The sequence below is a fragment of the Amblyomma mixtum genome, chromosome 3, assembly GCF_055824585.1.
Source record: "Amblyomma mixtum isolate Tamu chromosome 3, ASM5582458v1, whole genome shotgun sequence".
In the NCBI taxonomy this organism is placed as follows: Eukaryota; Metazoa; Arthropoda; class Arachnida; order Ixodida; family Ixodidae; genus Amblyomma; species Amblyomma mixtum.
The window spans coordinates 105,826,356-105,843,799 of NC_143014.1; the positions used below are offsets into that span (position 1 = coordinate 105,826,356).

The 17,444-nt window shown below is 46.4% G+C and overlaps 1 protein-coding gene across 3 annotated transcripts in view; it reads left to right on the top strand.

Annotated features, from left to right (window-relative positions):
* LOC149351250 (uncharacterized) overlaps positions 1 to 15,121 on the top strand; it is a 35,598-nt gene extending 20,477 nt beyond the window's left edge. For 2 of the 3 annotated variants that reach the window (XM_089580532.1, XM_089580534.1), the window contains 4 exons: positions 6,141 to 6,329; positions 9,131 to 9,390; positions 10,420 to 10,566; positions 14,007 to 15,121. In XM_089580532.1, coding sequence (XP_089436658.1) covers positions 6,281 to 6,329; positions 9,131 to 9,390; positions 10,420 to 10,566; positions 14,007 to 14,195 — 645 coding nt within the window. In that variant the 5' untranslated portion in view covers positions 6,141 to 6,280 and the 3' untranslated portion in view covers positions 14,196 to 15,121. Of the gene's footprint in view, positions 1 to 6,042; positions 6,330 to 9,130; positions 9,391 to 10,419; positions 10,567 to 14,006 lie in introns of those variants that run through there. The other variant, XM_089580533.1, reaches the window with a different exon arrangement.
* The last annotated feature ends 2,323 nt before the right edge of the window (positions 15,122 to 17,444 follow it).

Below are 17,444 nucleotides of genomic sequence, written 5' to 3' on the forward strand. Positions count from 1 at the left end.
TCAGGTTGCGACAAGAAGTTTTGTGGTAGATCTTACGCAGATTACAACATAATCAGTCACTCACCTGTGCGACAATTAAGGGGCCCACAATCTTTGCGCAAGGAATCGCCTCACTTGGAGACGGCAGTGCGTCGTTTTTCACAAACCCTGCCATGGGTGCCGCCTGGAACGGAGGAGTTGTGGGGGTATTTTGCTGCTACCGCATCTACAGCAGTCGCTTATACACAGGTGTTTGCCGTGCACGTTCTAAGCATGACGGCTATCTAAGCGCGTTTAGGAAGTCATTACGCAACAGCCGGCGCCACTTGACTGCGACCTTTCTTGTCTGCCCGCGCAGTATACCCTCCTCCTCCACTTTTCATCTTGCGCTTCCGCCTTCCACCGCTGCCTCCTTCACCGCCTTATCATGCTGGCGCTCCCTTCATTATAGCCCTACTTTTATCCCCCGCTGTGCTCTTCTCTTTGCTATATCTCTGCCGGTTCGCTATGCTCTTCGCTTTGCTATAGTTTGGTTCATGGTTTATGGGGGTTTAAAGTCTCAAAGCGACGTAGGCTATGAGGGACGCCGTAGCGGAGTACTCCGGATATTTCGATCACATGGGGTTCATTAACGTGCACTGACATCGCACAGTACACGGGCCTCTTTTATTTCACCTCCATCGAAATGCGACCGCCACGGCTGGGATCGAACTCGCGTCCTTCGGGCCCCATAGCCATTGAGCCACCGCGGCGCTCGCTTTGCTATAGTTCTGCCGGTTACGCCAAGGTCAGTTTACATAGGTCGCGAAGAGGGAGTAGGATGTGGTTTAAAACCAGGAGCGAACGACATCCGCAAGGGTGTGGAATTGGAACGCCAAACTCAAAAGAGTTTTGAGTCATCGCCTCCAATATCAGGCATGACTGCAGGGTTTGTAGAATGTGGTTGAACCCTACCACGTCGCCCAGCCTTCGAGGCCATATGTCTGAGTATCATGAACGGCTCCCACGAATAGAGCGCCTCGCGGTCTATTCGGTCTATGGCGAAGTGTGCCCTGTTTGTGAAACAGCCGTTCAAAAAAAAAAAAAAACATAGGTGTGCCCGATTCGAACTTTGTGTCAGCTATTTGAAAACTGAAGATCGCATTCGATTCATTTCGAATAATTTTGAATGCGCATTAATTGATTCGTTGAGCCATTTGAAAAGGAGGATATTCGATTAGATATTCGAAAATTTTGAATATTGATCAGATTCTGACGAAGACTCGTGTCCAGTCGAAACGTCAATAAAGCACTGCTGTGTTTTTAAGCGTGTGTCAGTCTACTTTTTAAGCATATGCATACATGCGAGAAAAATAGAAGGTAAGGCCGGTCACAGAACGACTTATTGACGTTTCTGCCGCGGCAGAACATAAGTGAACAACCCAGGCCGGCCCACCGTCTCTGGCGTACGAGCGGTTATTACTAGGGGTGTGCGAATATCAAATTTTTCGAATACGAATCGAATACGAATAATTGGTTCCGAATATCGAATCGAAGATCGAATAATCAAGGACAGACGCATTTAACCACTACAAAACATTATTTGAGCACCCAAGAATATCACAGTTCAACTGTGAGTGATGAAATGTGCCCAAAAGATGTGTGTGGCTGCACAAAAAGCATCAAAGTCTCGAACATTAATCTTAGAGGAGTGGAAATATCAGAGAAGATGGCTAGTACTCAGAATTGGTTAAGGCTAGCTTGCCATAAGCAAAAAAGCGCGTTGCTGGGATGAACATAAAAGGTGGTCGTGATGGAAACCGGCTGCTCCACATGGTCAGGCAGAAGTAGTTAGTTCCCTTCTAGCTGAAGCGACTTCTCCAGCCACAAAAATGCCCTCTCACTTGGCTCTGGGCGCCGCCTTATCGTTATGTCTCTGTCGATAGGACTTGCGGACCGAAATGAACGCCAGTGCTCGCAGTAGAATATTCGGCTGGGTACGAATATTCGCGTCGGGTCGAATATTCGAAACAACACGAATACTTGGATTTCGAATCGAATACGAATAGTAAAAATATAATATTCGAATTATATTCGAAAATTTCGAATATTCGCACACCCTAGTTATTACTTAAAGCCTCTTGTTACGTCGGATCTCTCATTCATAACTTCCTTCCTGGTTCCTTTTTTTCCATAAAGATTCCACTTACTCCCTTACTGGTATCAAGGACCTTAATATCCCGTCTCGTTCTCTACTTGTCACGCTTGACGTTCTTTCGCTTTGTACGAATATATCGCTTGTAGATTGGGTTCAGTCAATGCATATGAAGAGCACTGCTTGAATAGACCCGATGATAGGTCCACTTTAGGAATCCTTTTGAGACTCCTACTTGAATTTAACAACGTTGAATTTAACAATGTACAGAGGGCAAAATGTTTGTCTAGAACACGTTCTGGACGTGTTTCGGGCTGAACACGCGATATATAGCGATAGCGTTTGGTTGAAAATGGTATGGATGTTAGCGTGTGCAGTTAGCCGCATAGGATTTCATTGTCATTTTTTGCCTTCCTGGTCGCAGCGGCTTTGGGAGCTGCGGAAAACACAGTTCGGTTGTTATGGACTTGTGTTTTTCCCTCTGTACTATCAGCACCAAATGAAACGCGAGAAAGAAATCCCAAAAGCCAACATAAAAACAAACATATTCTTTCCTGGAGACGATATAAGAAGTTAACACTTCTACAGGAGAGTATTTGCGCCTTTGAAGTGGAATGAACGTGCAGATAGTATTGAGCTTCCCTCGGCTAAGGTCTTCTCATTGCTGCTCGTGTTTCAATTGTCTTTTTCGCGTTTCGTTTGTTGCTGATGTTACACAGCGTTCAGATTAGTGGAACTTCTACGAGTGTCAAAATAGGGCCTATTTATGGCGATATTTCCCTAAAAAAATTCCTAATAGCCGCATTTTGAAAATGTTTTTTTTTAAAGACGATTTAGTGATGACATCTTCAATACCTGGCATCATGGTAATACCGGATTCAATTTATTGCAGAACTTAACACTTTCTATCCATCACTCTCACTTTCGTAGTCGTACTCCGCTTCAGCTCATGCTTTTGCTTTGCTGAGTCGTCTGCGCGTCTAGCGGCGATATTAGTTCAATAATAGCGAAGGGTGGTTCATTGGGACGTGGGAGGCGCCGGCGACGAATGTTCTTGCGCAAGTAATCGGTGAAGCAGCGGGGCGAGAGGTAGGATCACAAGGAGCAGTTCTCCAGTACGAGCGTCAGCCGGCCGCCTCAAGAGCTTCGTCGTCGCTGGCGCATGATCATCTCCATTCGAGCAATATTAGTCGAGGAAAACGGTGATGTGCAACGCACAGCCCCAGAGTGTGTGTACTAGTTCCATAGCAGTATTCGTTGATGAAGACGACCACGTGGAATGCACACAGCGAGAGTGTGTAGCAGTTTAACTCGAGGCGAGATCGGCTACGGTGATAGCATAGTGCTCTCGCGTAGTGGTCAGGGAAGCTGATCTCGCTCCACCGCGGGTTCGAATCCCCCTCACAGCAGTATTTATTCATTTATTTACAGTTTGGCCAAGGTCACCCTCAAGGTCAAGCTTCACACCAAACTCCGTGAGCCGATTTGACCTCGTGAAGTGGTGTTTCGCACTAAAAATGAAATGCAACTTCACCTCGACACAAAAAACGTAATCTGCCAACTGCAATGTTCCATCTGCACTTGCTGCCGCGGTGGCGCAGCGCTTACGGTGCTCGACTGCTGGCCTGAAAGACGCGAGTTCGATCCCGGCAGCGGCGGTCGCATTTGGGTGGAGGCGAAATGCTAGAGGCCCGTGTACTGTGCGATGCCAGTGCACTTTAGAGAGTTCAGGTGGTCGAAATTATATGGAACACTCGGCTATGGCGTCCATCAAAGCCCGAGACGCGTTGGGACGTTGAGCCCCATAAACCAACCAACCACCTGTACCCGCCGTGGTGGCTCATTGGCTTTGGCGTTGCTGATCTCTCGTTAGCGGAATTGAATTCCGGCTGCAGCGGCCGTGTTGTGTCTTCCTTTCTTTTTCTTCTTGGGGAACAGGGAGAGTGCGTCTTCCAAGAATGGCGTCGTTTAAACGAGCCTGAGTTTGTCGTCACCCGTGTGCCCTCCTTTACGTGTGTGTGTGTGTGTGTGTGTGTGTGTGTGTGTGTGTGTGTGTGTGTGTGTGTGTGTGTGTGTGTGTGTGCGTGCGTGCGTGCGTGTGCGTGTGCGTGTGCGTGTGCGTGTGCGTGTGTGTGTGTGTGTGTGTGTGTGTGTGTGTGTTTCCCTACGCCCGTGTGCGCGACGGGGGGCCAAAGGGGACCGGACAGTGCGGGGACGCTCCCTGTTTTGAGCGCTGGTTGCTGGCCCAGGATCGGGTTTCGTCAGCGGCGCCTGCGAGGCGAGTTTGAGCGCGAAACGGCCTGGGCAAGAAAGAACGGCCGGGCCCCCTCGGCAAGACAGTGGCCTCTTCGACGGCAAGGAAGAAAGACGTTTGTGTTGTGTGCTCCGTCCGACCACTCTTTGTGTATATGTCCGTAAAGTTAATTACAGTTTTACTTGTTTGTTTGCCAAAGAGTTCGTCTCCGTGTCTTCGCTGTCATCAATATTCACCGTCGCAGCCTTCGAGTCCTCTCACATTTCGCAATACATGGTGCCGAAACCCGGGACCGTGGCGCCACTCACTTTTTCCGTTACCGTCGTAGCCTGGTTCCAGTTTTCCGAAGTTCTCCGAGTCCTGGAGATCGCAGTTCCCTTGCTGCATTTCGATGGCGGCGAAATGCAAAAACCCTGGTGTGCTGTGCGATGTCAGTGTACGTTACAGAACTCCAGGTGGTCTAAAAAAATCCGATGTTAAACCCCACATACCATACCATACCATACCGTACCGTACCGTACCGTACCATACCATACCATACCATACCATACCATACCATACCATACCATACCATACCATACCATACCATACCATACCATACCATACCACATTCTATATATGCTAGTTTCAATATACAGGACAAACTACGACGTATTACAGATTGTTTTAAAAATCGCACTGCTTACGGAAGCATCCTTCCAAATCTGCCGTTATCGGAGCATGCAGGGAATGGGAAAATGAGGTGCTCGTTATGACATAAATATGAAGGAAGTCAAGAGTAGGCGAAACCAAGGAAAGTGCAGGGGGATGTTTCAATACTTTATTTTTGTGTTGTTGGTCAATGGGATGAATAGTGCAATTATATTTAGGCTGAACGATAATCGATTAGAACATAGAAGAAAAAACGACCACATGCCGCCAGTGGGATCCGAACCCACCACCTCCGATTTTCGTGTGCGGTGTTTTACCAACTGAACTACGGCGGCGGCTGTCCAATCTTCTACTTTCTCAGGTATTTGTGTTGCGTGTAACCTAACGTGTAACCTAACCTTCAGAGTGTCCACCAGAGCCACCCTCGTTCATAGAAAAAGGAAATCGGGAGGTCTCAACCGAATGCCCTTACCATCTTTCTGGCGACCTAAGAAAGGCCGAAAGCGAGTAAATGCGGAGGTGTTTCTTTCTTTTTTTCCATAATTGATCGTTGTAATTGAGTTTACAGAGTTTTCACAGCGTTATACGCTTCCGCAGATGGCCTTCTTCGGTACAGGATTATAAAAGCAGGGCTATTCAGTTCAGCATAACCAAATAGATAATGCAGGGATGTAAATAGCCCCATACGTTCGAGTACGTTTCGTTACGAGATCGTGATAAATCAGAGCAGCGAGGGCTGCGGCTGCTCCGGCGTTTGCAGCAAATGTTTTATCCTCATGTGAAGGTAACGTGTATAATATGCTTATGAACCGAATGGTGGCGTGACGTGATGGTGTCGTCTGATCAGGACATGGCGATAACTGGTCAACCACTTCGCTCGAGGCGCCGCTATCTACGTAGGCCTGCTCCTCACCTTGGGACCTTGAAAAAGCCGAGAGGGCGTCACCTTCTCACGAAAGCAGCCTTAAACGGTATTCATCTGTAACGCCAAGTACGCGTTCTGCCATGGCGTCCTTGAGGGCATCTCGATCGATATCAGTTTTCTTCGAAAACATCGTTACAGAGGAAAGCGTGAGAATACAATAGGCGAGCTGTAATTACAAAGCGTTTGCTTTTCCGTAGGCCCCGCTCGAGACATCCTGCTACGACGTCCGGGAAACGGAAGGCGGGCATGTGTCGACACCTTGCTTGTCGGGGAGGACCTTTCTGCGCCTTGAGTGGGCGCTTCTCAGAGTAAAAAAGCCGAGGCTGCAGTCTGCACGATGACTCTCTTGCTGTTGCTTGTTTGTGCGGCGTCGTCGCTCGCAGCAGGTAAGATATCAAATTTACAGTTAGACTTGATTGATGCACGTGGCGGTAAAATCTGCGTAGTTGGCAGTAGTAATATGCCAGCTGCTGCAGCTACCTTTCACGGCACAAGTTTTATTTTCCGCTAAAATAGTAGCCGTAAGCAGAGCGCATAGACTTATTGTGAAGAAGTGTCGCGTTCGCCGTGGTCGACTCTAAGTGAATATGTTTCTCCTGGCAGCGTGTGACCAAAATTTTGACTTTCTTTGTTCTGAGGACATATCTTTTTACCTGCACGGTGCACCAAAAATCTCACGGGCGTTTATTTAAATACCTGTCAGCACGAAATATTTAATCTCTAAGAGCATAAAAACACCTCACATTCTTGCAGCCCAAGTCCCATTGGAAGTCATATATTGCTCACTGTGCTCCCACGTAGTCACCTTTTCAAGATTTGTGCAGAAATAGCGGTTCTCTGAGTCGATTGCCTTCTAAGTTTGTTCCTTAGTCTAAATATACGCTTTCTGCTCTTAACGACCAAGTTACTCCCAAGTTTTTCGCGCTTCAGCGTGAAGTTATTTGTGTTATTGATACCGATATGCATTCTTGCATTGTGTACGCTGTTCTGTGTACTATATTCTTGTTGCGCTTGTTGTGTGTACCATAACGTCCTTGTTTTTATGTGCGCAGTATACTATGAAGATATGTCTGACCGACTCGCCCAACAACGCACTCTTTTAAACTATATTTTTTACTGTACAGCCCATTTATTTCAATTAATTTATCAGTAGCCATGACGGGTATAGTTCCAGGTGACTAATCGACGTTTCCTATGCTATTTAGTTTGAAATAAACAAAGTGAGCAGCCCCAGTATGCATCGTATGACGCTGCTGCATGCTTCTGAAGGCTTCCAGACTGGTAGCAAAGAGCGTAGAGAATGCTCGCAGAGAAACAGCTGTTGGACGTATGGCTGCAAACTTTACTGCGTACGTTCGTGGATGCGCCCGGACATGAGAAATGTATTTTGATTAACGCTGGAAAACTAACAAACCAAACAAAACGAGGTTTGAAGAGAATAGGAAAAAAATTCATTCTTGAAATGAGCTTTATTCCAATGAAAGGGACTCAGAAATGGTAAGCGGCCGAGTGCAGATGGGGTGTATATACGGAACAACTGATTTCCGGCGGGAAAAGCCAGCCAAAGCACAAAATGAGGAAAAACACTGCCGCCTTCCTTCGTCGTTTGCTCTTCCGCTTACTGTTTTACTGCATTGCTTTATTCCGGGAATCCTATGTGGGTTGTTTTTCTGGCATTTTCTTCCCTGCAGTGCTTCCTTTCTCTTGCCGCTGTTCGTGAATTCAATGCCTCCGTGATGTGTTTAATTTACCAGCGTCTCATAGCTGAGACCTTGGCTCGCCATTCCCCGCATTTAGCCGTTGTGTGTTTCTCTGCTCACCTGCCCATCAGGTGGCCTACCTGCCCAGGTTGTCCAGGCGTGCGTGTGTGCGTGCGTGCATATATATATATATATATATATATATATATATATATATATATATATATATATATATATATATATATATATATATATATATATAGAGGCTGCTCGGGAAGAGCAACCTGGGTAGCAACCGAAACCAAGCAACCCAAGCCTCACCGATGGCAGCACCTACCATAGAAGGGCAGTGGTGCATCGCTTAACCTCTGCACCACTGCGCCTGAAGGGGAAGAATACTCCCAGCGATCTATGAATGTAGAGAATGACCAATTCCGTAAATAAGGAGATTAACCCATTATCGCTATCCAAACAACTGTCCTCCGTGAACTGGACCTGAACACCTGAAGCGGAGTGAAAACCGAACTCCTAGCACACCTAATTCGAGTTTGGCCTAACTGCGCAAATCCACTACCATTTTTTTTTTACTTCCTCTCTTGCGCTGCCGGCTTTCAGTGGCTCGCTCTCGCTCAAGATATGGATACGTCATAAGTGCCGCACACTGTTTCCTTTTGTTTCAGAACGCTGAAAGTCTGTTTTTTTTTTTTGTACAGTGCGTGCACTGATAACGATGTGGCGTGAACACGGAAGTAAGCGATAGCACTGCGAACATTAATAAAGACTTTTAGCTTAGCGGAGACTTCCTAGCGCAGACGTATACCGGTTTACCCGGTAGGACGCCTCCTGCGCACTTGCAAGGTAGGGGTGGGGCCACTTCTCGTGGCCCCACGTGGCCTGTGTACATCTACCATAGTACGTCTCCGCTTCGCTCAAAGTGTCTAATGCCACTTAATGAATGGTGGATGTAGGGCTTGTGTTAAATGAAAAAAAGCTTAATATGGGTCTTCAGTTGGCAGGTTGATACGGCTTTGGTGGCAGACGGTTTTCACGTGGGGTCGTCTTTACATATGCAGTTTAGTTGTTTTTGTCGGTGTGTTAGAGGCCCGTGAGAGTTAAATACGGGGGCTGCTACATAGCTGAAATAGATGCTTTTCAAGGTTGCTCGTTTATCTTTTGAGGTGGTTTTGCAAAGAGAATAACATCACTGTCACCCACGAGACAGCTGCAGCTGCAAACGACGCCCGTCTGCTTTACTTGTTTTCTTTCCTGCTTGTGATTTCCGTGTCACCGGAACAATACGTTTCATGGATTCAGTACAACACGCGCATGCAGCGCGCTTGCTGTACTGAATATGTGCATATTTGACACTATATACTGTATTGCCTTGCTGCGCACCAAACCGACAAAAAAAGAAGGAAAAGGGAAGCTTGGACGCCAGAAAAGGCAGCGGCTAACTTCTCAATGACATTTTTCATGTTTTTTAAAAGCCCAAGACTCGAGCCAGGATCTCACTATCAGTGCGAACGAGCTCGTTGACCGCCTGCTTCAAGAGGCGAGGGAGAATGAGTTCATACGGGACAAGATTAACCCCGTGACAGTCAAGCATGTGGATCTCGACGACGGCAAGGGCTACGTGGAGGACATCACCATACGCGGCCTTCTTTCCCTGGCTCGCGAGGGCGACGTTAACGTCACTTTAGAATCCCTGCATTCACTTGGCATCATTGGGAAACTACGTGCAGAAGACGTAAGTGGAGGGTGTTCATGCGTTTGGCTGCGTTTCTTTGTATTTCCAATCGAGAAAAAAAATGAACACTCACGAGACGATATTAAAAAAAAGCCTATGAGCTTATTGCAGAACCGTCCTCTGTTTGGAAAGTGCTCAGTGCACAGCCAACATTCAAATCAGCTTGATTCCTCCGGCTTTAAATCGGCCGTGATATAACTCTGAACGGATTTGTGCGTTCGCTCATGGGGCGTGTCGTCCATACCGCATACTTTAGGTCCTACGGCGGAACAAGAGTATGATTTCAAAGAACACTAAAGTGGGAAAAGGAAGAAGATATGTACGTCCCTACACGCTGCTCGGGCGACAAAGGCTTTTGACTCGAACCCGGAAATAACATGACGTGCCTTGGTCTAAGGATACTTGAAGCATCCTTAGCCCATGGCACAAAAAAGGAAAACAAACCGAACCAAAATCAATGCAGGAGCTTTGGTCTTATAATTCCAGCAAGGGGCTCACATTCTGAGCTGTGGTCATCCACGCGGAAAAGCTGGAACCAACCTAGATTGAAGAGAGCTGCAGTCATTCCTGCTTAACTAACATGCAGGTCCTACTCGGTTCATTACTTATATCGCAGTTCTAACTTCATACCGACCGATTATAGCACTGGAAGAACATAAGCAGAAATTGTGAGCTTATTGCTTCACTTCTTTTACAAGCCAGCCATGAGGCCATGTCCAGCAATGCCATTTTCCTTTGCTGTCACTAGTTGGATCATGCTACTCCTCGTCTGAGGTAGCCGGCTTGAGGCCGATCAGCAGCCCCCATTAAATCAAACTATGGAACTGACAACGCTTACGGGACACGCCCCCCCCCCCCCCCCCCCTCACCTCCTATCGAGCCTTCTATCGAGCGTGTAATGTCCATAAATCTCGCCGTGCATGTCGCTTTCCCGAATGCTATGCCGCGCCCAAATGACAACGCTGCGTTGACCATCTGACTACGTAATACCACCTGCCCGCCTCCCTCTCCTTTACCGTATTCCTGCAGCTGCGCACGGAAGGTCGATACTTTTACCGACCGTCCCGGTTCTTCAGACTGCGCGGCCACATCGCCGCCACGCTCAGCTACATCGCCGTGGAAATCGGCATCGTGCTCGACACTGAGCACAAGAGAGGCAATGTTACAGTATTCAAGGTGAGCAGTCGGGCCAAGGCCTTTGTGCATGCACGCAAACCACGACACAGAATAAAAGAGGAACGTGGGCCGCAAAACGAGACACGCTGGATGCATTTTCTTTATTATGTCGCTGGGTTTTTAAATATAGGTGAGGAGCCTGTCTTCTATAATGGCTTTAACTGATGCGCCGTGTTCAATACGTTTGTGCACAGGGTAACGTTTTTTTACTGATATTTTACGCGGTGTTTTTCGGTGTGAATGGCGCTGTTCAATTGAACGGCATGTACGAGAAGGATGGAAGACGTCAGTAACTCCATAATTAAAATAGCGCAAGTGAGGAGGGCTGCAGTCCGATGCTATCCTTTCTACAGATGGACTTGTATTTCTGCTCGACCCTCACGAAGGCTCCATGTGTTAAAACTTTGGTTCAAGACGGTAGTCATCATCCGGTTTTGTCTATTTTTGTTCTGGCAGTTAAGCTATAACTACGGCGTGCTTTCCCATAGCAAAACAGCTGAATATATTACAGCTAATCTGTAAGTTTTAGCTGTAAAAATAACAATGTGAATGCCATGTGAAAAAATAAGTGCTGAAAACTTATCTCGATGAAGATTGTTTTAGTAATACCCATGTCATGCGCGAACTTAATGTGTCCATTAAATTTTCATTGTACTTTTCGAGCACTGTCGAAGCAACGCGCCTCTGCGCATTAATTTTAATGCTTATTGATAAGGCATACCTCGGGGCAGGTAATGCGCCGCTAAATTTGTCTCAACCAGGAAGATGTAGGTAAATGAAAATCCTGAAGGCATTGTAGCGCGCAAGTATTTAACACTATAATGTTATTTTTATTTCAACCATGAGTTGTACATCGCCGTCTGAGACGTGCGCAAGCTTAATGCTCATCAGCAACCGACTAAGCAATGTCAGCAAATCCTCCCATGAAAGGAAGGAAAGTTTTAATGTAGGATAATATATGTTTTGCTATCTGAAACATCTGAGGGCTTGTTTTTCTCTAACTTTCTTGTCCCCATTCTCTGTTTGCTTGGATGAGGTCGGAGGAGGCCGTTTAGCAGTGTTCGACCAGCAGCCGATTTGAACTTAACAGACTAAATCACGAACCGTCGATTGCGCCTGTGCTGCAGAGGTGTAAGCTTTGCAGTAGCGTGTAGTGCTGGTGTGGGGTCGTGTGGTATGGTATATGTGTACGGCTTTGGGTAAGTGGAGTTTAACATGCGAAAGTGACACATCAGTTGAGAAAGACACCGTAGCGGAGGGATCCGTATTAATTTCTACCGCATGGGGTTCTTTAACGTGTACTGTACAAGTTATCACCTGGCATCATCGAAATGCTACACGCTCCGCGGTGTGCGCTGTTATGGAGGTAATCCTCATCTCGGGCTTCATAAATGCATTAGCATTAGAAGCCCACCTGCAGCAATTTTTGTCCGGCGTTGGTCTTTGAAGCCTCTGAGAAAAGCCTTCGTGTGGCCTCGAGCGGGATTCGAACCAGCGGTGCCGTGAACAGATCAGCTGCGTTTGCCGCTGCTTTAGACAACTCGGTCATTGCCGCAGCCTATCTCCCCGCATGTTAAACTGCTTGCCTCTCGCGCTGTGGTTAGGATGTCGTGCATTTCATCAGCTTTAATCTGCACTTGAAGCAGTCCAAACGAGAGAGCACGAAGGCCCTTGCACGTCGGAGTCCAAGTTCGAACGTGCGGCCGGATTTGTGCGACCGCTTAGAAATCCAAGAGCACGCGGGCGCATGGACGCGCCAGCCAAAGTTCGAACGCGTGGCCTGTTTAAAGATTACGCTTGATGCCTACTGGACCTCTGATTTGAACAAATTGCACAGTGTTCTAAATTATTTAAAAGATTTGGAAAACATGCAAAGAAACAATTTGTCAGAACGAAACTTAAATTGGCATCGGTGGGAATCAATTCAATCAGTCAGTACAAATCGTTCACGTGGCTCGCAGCCGGCATGCTAACGCGTTCCCCTCCGCATGAATTGCATTGATTGCCCGTGAAATTTTTGTTGTATCGATCATCGCACCTTTTGATGGCCAAAAGCACACTTCTGACCATCGATTGTTGACCATTGACTAATATTTCTGGGAGCTGCTGAGCTTACCGTACTCAAATTCCCTTATTTGACACGATAACCCTGCAATAAGTAAAATGTATTTGCTCAGATTGGTCTGCATTCGAACTGTGCTCATTAAAAAATGTGTAGGCCTCGCCATACTACTTGACATGACTCAAGTCACTGCGGTCATATTTAGAATTACACAGAAAGAAAGCAGTCCCGTATTTCGATAACACTGCTCACATCGCATCCTAGGTTTATATTGCCCAAGAAGGCATAATGTTCTCCTTTTACTCAAGACAACTGCTTGAATTCTTGCCTAGCTGACAAAAGTAAACTGAGGTTTTGCGGTCGAAGGTGCGTATCATAGTAAATTGCTGTGCGTGTCGCATGTTCTTTGAAATTAACATCGGGTTATGTCCTCACAAAAAGGCTAATGATTGATGCTGCCAAAGAAAGCACAAGGAAACATGTTTTGGGTTTTGCTTTTGTGACCGCATAGTGTGAAACGCTGGATACACTAAGGCAAGCAACTGTGCAATGGTGTAGCGGGCATCCTGTAACTGCCAGGCCAATCTGAAACAAAGTGGAAGTGAGGGATTCGGTGCGCAATAGTGAGAGACGCTCATCGCTCTTCAAGAAATGAGTCGTAACGATAAAGACCATTTCTTATATTTTATACAATGAAGCAGGAGAAACATCACCAGAAAAAAACAAAGTCAGGGGTGCTTCGCAATAATTAGAATGCCTCTGTTGCCAGTGTTGCCGGCTTTTGCTTTTCATCTTGATCTGGTTTCGTAACAAAACGAAAAACATGCGATGGTAATGCAAGAGCGACATCCTGGATGATTCTTTCAGAGCCAACTTCTTGCTATAACAGGACATTGAATTTATCTGAGGGAGACAGACGGAAAGGCGCGTTTGGGTTTCAGAAGCCCACCACTGTTTCCCGGCCGTACAGCGGTACGCCTGGCTGCTCTAGATATGCGACGGACGCACGCGAGCACTTTGGCGCACATGTGCCCTGTTTAGATGTTTTGCTAGTGGCAAACTACAAAAGGTTACTTATAGTGACTTTTGCGCACAGTCCCGCACAATTCTTGCACATATTTTGCATAAGCGTGTGTGCGCTATTTTAAAACTCTCTAATGAGAGAACTAATGTTCTCTCTCCGGACACTACGTAAAAATTAATAATAAAACAGCAAGCAGTGCCGCGCGCAACTTTCAAGGTCCTTATGATATGCTGAAAATTTAGAAAATTGCTGTTTATGGAATGTCCAAGAGGAGATGAGACGCTGCATCAAACGTTGCATGGGCGACGTCTCGTGCAACTAATGCTGGTTTCATGAGTGTGCAATTTTTCGCAGGTCGCTGATGCTGGAAGAATCAAGGTCACGAGATTTACCGGGGCTTCGTTCGCCTTCAACTGGCTGGGAAAGTTTATCGTCAACAAAATACTCAATGGGCGGAGAGTCAGACTGTACGAACGGCTGGAAGAGAAAGGCAAAGAAGCTTTGAACCGGCTGCTGGAAGGACGGGAAATTTCGCTGAACTGAAACGTGAATCTTGTTTTGCACCGTGTAAATTCCCCACCTGCGTTTCAACCATTTTCCTATAGTCATATTCACCATAAGAAGGTCGAAAGTGCGTCCACTTTAGGACGTTCTTGCAGGCTTTTTGGTGCATAGTTTTGCCGGACTGTTGGAGTGGAATGACAGGGACAGTAGAAAGGAAGGATTGCTGCATTTCCTTTTGTTGTAAAAGATTAGCTGCTTCGTATAAGTAAGTGAACTTTCAATAAACCCTGAGTTGTTAGTCGCGCTGTGTCCCGTCTCCTTCGTTTCTGTTGTCCCTGGCAACCTGCGCTAATAGACCGACCACTTTAGGACAGAATAGGAACCTAAGTGTAAAGAACTACTACGTTCGCCCCATGAATAAATGCGATCAATCTTTCCTTGTATAGCACCAGTGAGGTAATTCGCTTCACCTTCAACAACGTGTTTCCGAGAATTCCTCGTAGGAGCATCATCGGCAGCGCAGAGAGAATAGTGGCTCGTGCGAATAATTTGCTGCTAAAATATCCATAGCAACGTTGCTGCCGCACTGTGTCTGTACTCTCGCTCCAAGTGTTGGCGTGTGGGCATATAGCCCCGGGCAAGCAAAGGCGTAAAAAAAAAAAAACGGCTGGTATACAAACAGCCGTTCCTGCGCACGCTGTGGTTCAACGAGGATGCGATTCTGTATCCACCGTTGTGATCATGTTCATGGGATTGCGGCAGTTTACTTGTATTCTGAAATGGAGTTCAACTAAGCCAGCAGTAGCAGATCAATGAAGTGGGGTTTTATTGGTTTTGTGTTGTTTGCTACCATTTTCAAGGTGTCTTTTTTAAGGATTCGACGCGTGCTTAGTACAGCGAATAACGTTGTCGCCATCGTCACCTTCGATCCATATTTTGCATTTAATAGAGTTTTTACAAGCGCTTCCGGTCTCTTTCCTTTTTTCTTCTGACTCCAATGACAGAGAGGAATTGCAAGGAGAACGCAATTCGGTCTCAAGCTAGTGCAATTGCTCAGCGCTGTTGTTACTATTGCATGTCGCGGAAATTTGTTGATCTTAATTTTTCAGGCGTTGCTGGAATGGGCCATTTTGTTTTTTCTACTTGCAACCGTAAAGTTCCTTATGAAGATGTCGAGTCGGAAGCCTTGATGTGCAATGGAGGCCTGTCTGCAGAACACCAATTACCATGAAAGGCAACCATTCATGATTTGAAAGATTTTTTAACAAGATTATACAAATCTCTGAACCATTCCAAGCTTAACGTCCTGGACAGGTTGAACAAGTCGCACCAAACGTGTTCCTTTGCCCGCGCGCCAGAGCAAAGGAAAGCACTCTGATTCTCTCAGGGACACAAACGCAGATTGATCTAGCGAGGAAAATAACTAGAAGTAGAGAAGAAAGGTTCTTCTATTTCAAAAGAAACCACGGAAAAGACTGTCTATACCTTTGTACACGAAAATAATACGGCAATAGTATGTTGATACTACTCCGGTTTTATTTCGTCTTGATTCCTTTCAACTTTCGGCTTTGCTTCGAGCAATGCCCCGCCCTTCCTGTGGCGTGGCGTATGCTAAGGCGTGGTGTATGGTAAGGATAGAAGAAAAGTGATGGAAAAGAAGCAATGTATTACACGCAAAATGACCCGTATCACAAAATTCTCACATGGTCAGTGACCTAAGGATGACTACGAGCTTAGGCTTCGCACGAAAAAAAAAAATATGTCGTCTTTCAGTCGGCATTGGCATTGACTCGCAGTTAAGAGGTGTTATGTATTTTTACGAGACATGAGGGCACCAAAATAAACTTTGCATGTGACTGACGAATGCACCCCTACTGAATAGAGAGAGAGACCTCCAGAACCTTGACATTTTTGGGGCTTATGTACTATCAGTTATTTTTTAGGGGCTCATGCAAGAATGTTGAAAACTAGTATAGGGGGAGAAAAGTGGGGAAGCAAAATCCAAGATGCTGCATAACAAGGATTTATAAAACACCCACGAAAAAGACCAGAGCATTATGCTTAATCGCAGAATTTTTCTTGTGTTAAGTGAAACCTACAGCACAGGTCGCGGTTAATCACATCATTCCACACAGCGGATTGCAGCGGTAAATATAGCAATCACCTTTACTTCCCATTTCGAAGGTAAGAAAAAATTTGCTACACTCAGACTAAGCTTGTGAAGTGTGCCTTACGCGCTTGTTCTGTGTACCCCATTTTGTTTTGCCTAAATTCCTAGTGCAGCGCCTTAATTCCATCAAAAATGAAAACCAGACCACATTGCTGCCTTGCGTGCCTTACGCACCACGGACCTTAGCGTTAAATCATAAAAAAATGAAATAGTAACTGAGTTATTGTGGAGCTGTTCTGTGCTGAACAAAACTAAAAATGGAAGGCTTTTAATGTGAGAAGCTGACAGCCGCAGTCCGTATGCTCAGCTGTGCCTTGCAGCCATCGCATAGTCGTAATGTGGCACCGCCTACTGTGACGCATACGACGATACTTTCCCTGGGCAAGGACGTCAATGCTCACAATGCTACAACTCGGGCGTGGCAACTATATATACCGGAAAATCGTCACTAGATGCGAACACGTCAGCCACTCAGTGAGCGTGTGGTTGCTATTCCCTGAAGGTTTGGGTATATGAACCGCACCCATCATAAATGTGACATCCGTGAAGCCGGTTACCCCCCGACTGAACGGCGTATTTCAGGCCGTAAGTCCAGACGCGAATGTCGTGATGGAAAGAAGCGCCTCCCCTCCCTTTCGATCAAGAAAGATTCTTTGTACGAACGAGGAAAATTGTTACTCAGGCAGAAAACCCTCAACCGTGCATGGACGAGTGGTTCTCCATGGTTCTCCAGATAATCCCTATGGAGAACAACTACTCTTCTGCACGCGTCCTGAAGCGTGCTTCCAAGTAAACTGATTTGCAAAGGTGGGATCATTCGTTAAATAGAGAACGCAGCGTTGTTTGTCTCTTACCTCTGCAAGTTGTCAGACGTTTTGTAGCATTTTAGAGGAAGGCCCGGGCGCGAACAATCGTCAGCTACCCTCAGTAACTGTAGCAAAGAATAGACGGCAGGTGGTCAGGTGCATAAGGAAGCCGCAAGATGCTCAGGATCCGATTTACTTAGCCCCCGAAACTTTCATCCTGACCTTCGGGTTCGTCGGCAAAGCAGCGGTTGTCAATCAGTTGCGGTTGGTCGCCCTCCTCCGAAGCAAGAATCTAACGTCGGACACGACACG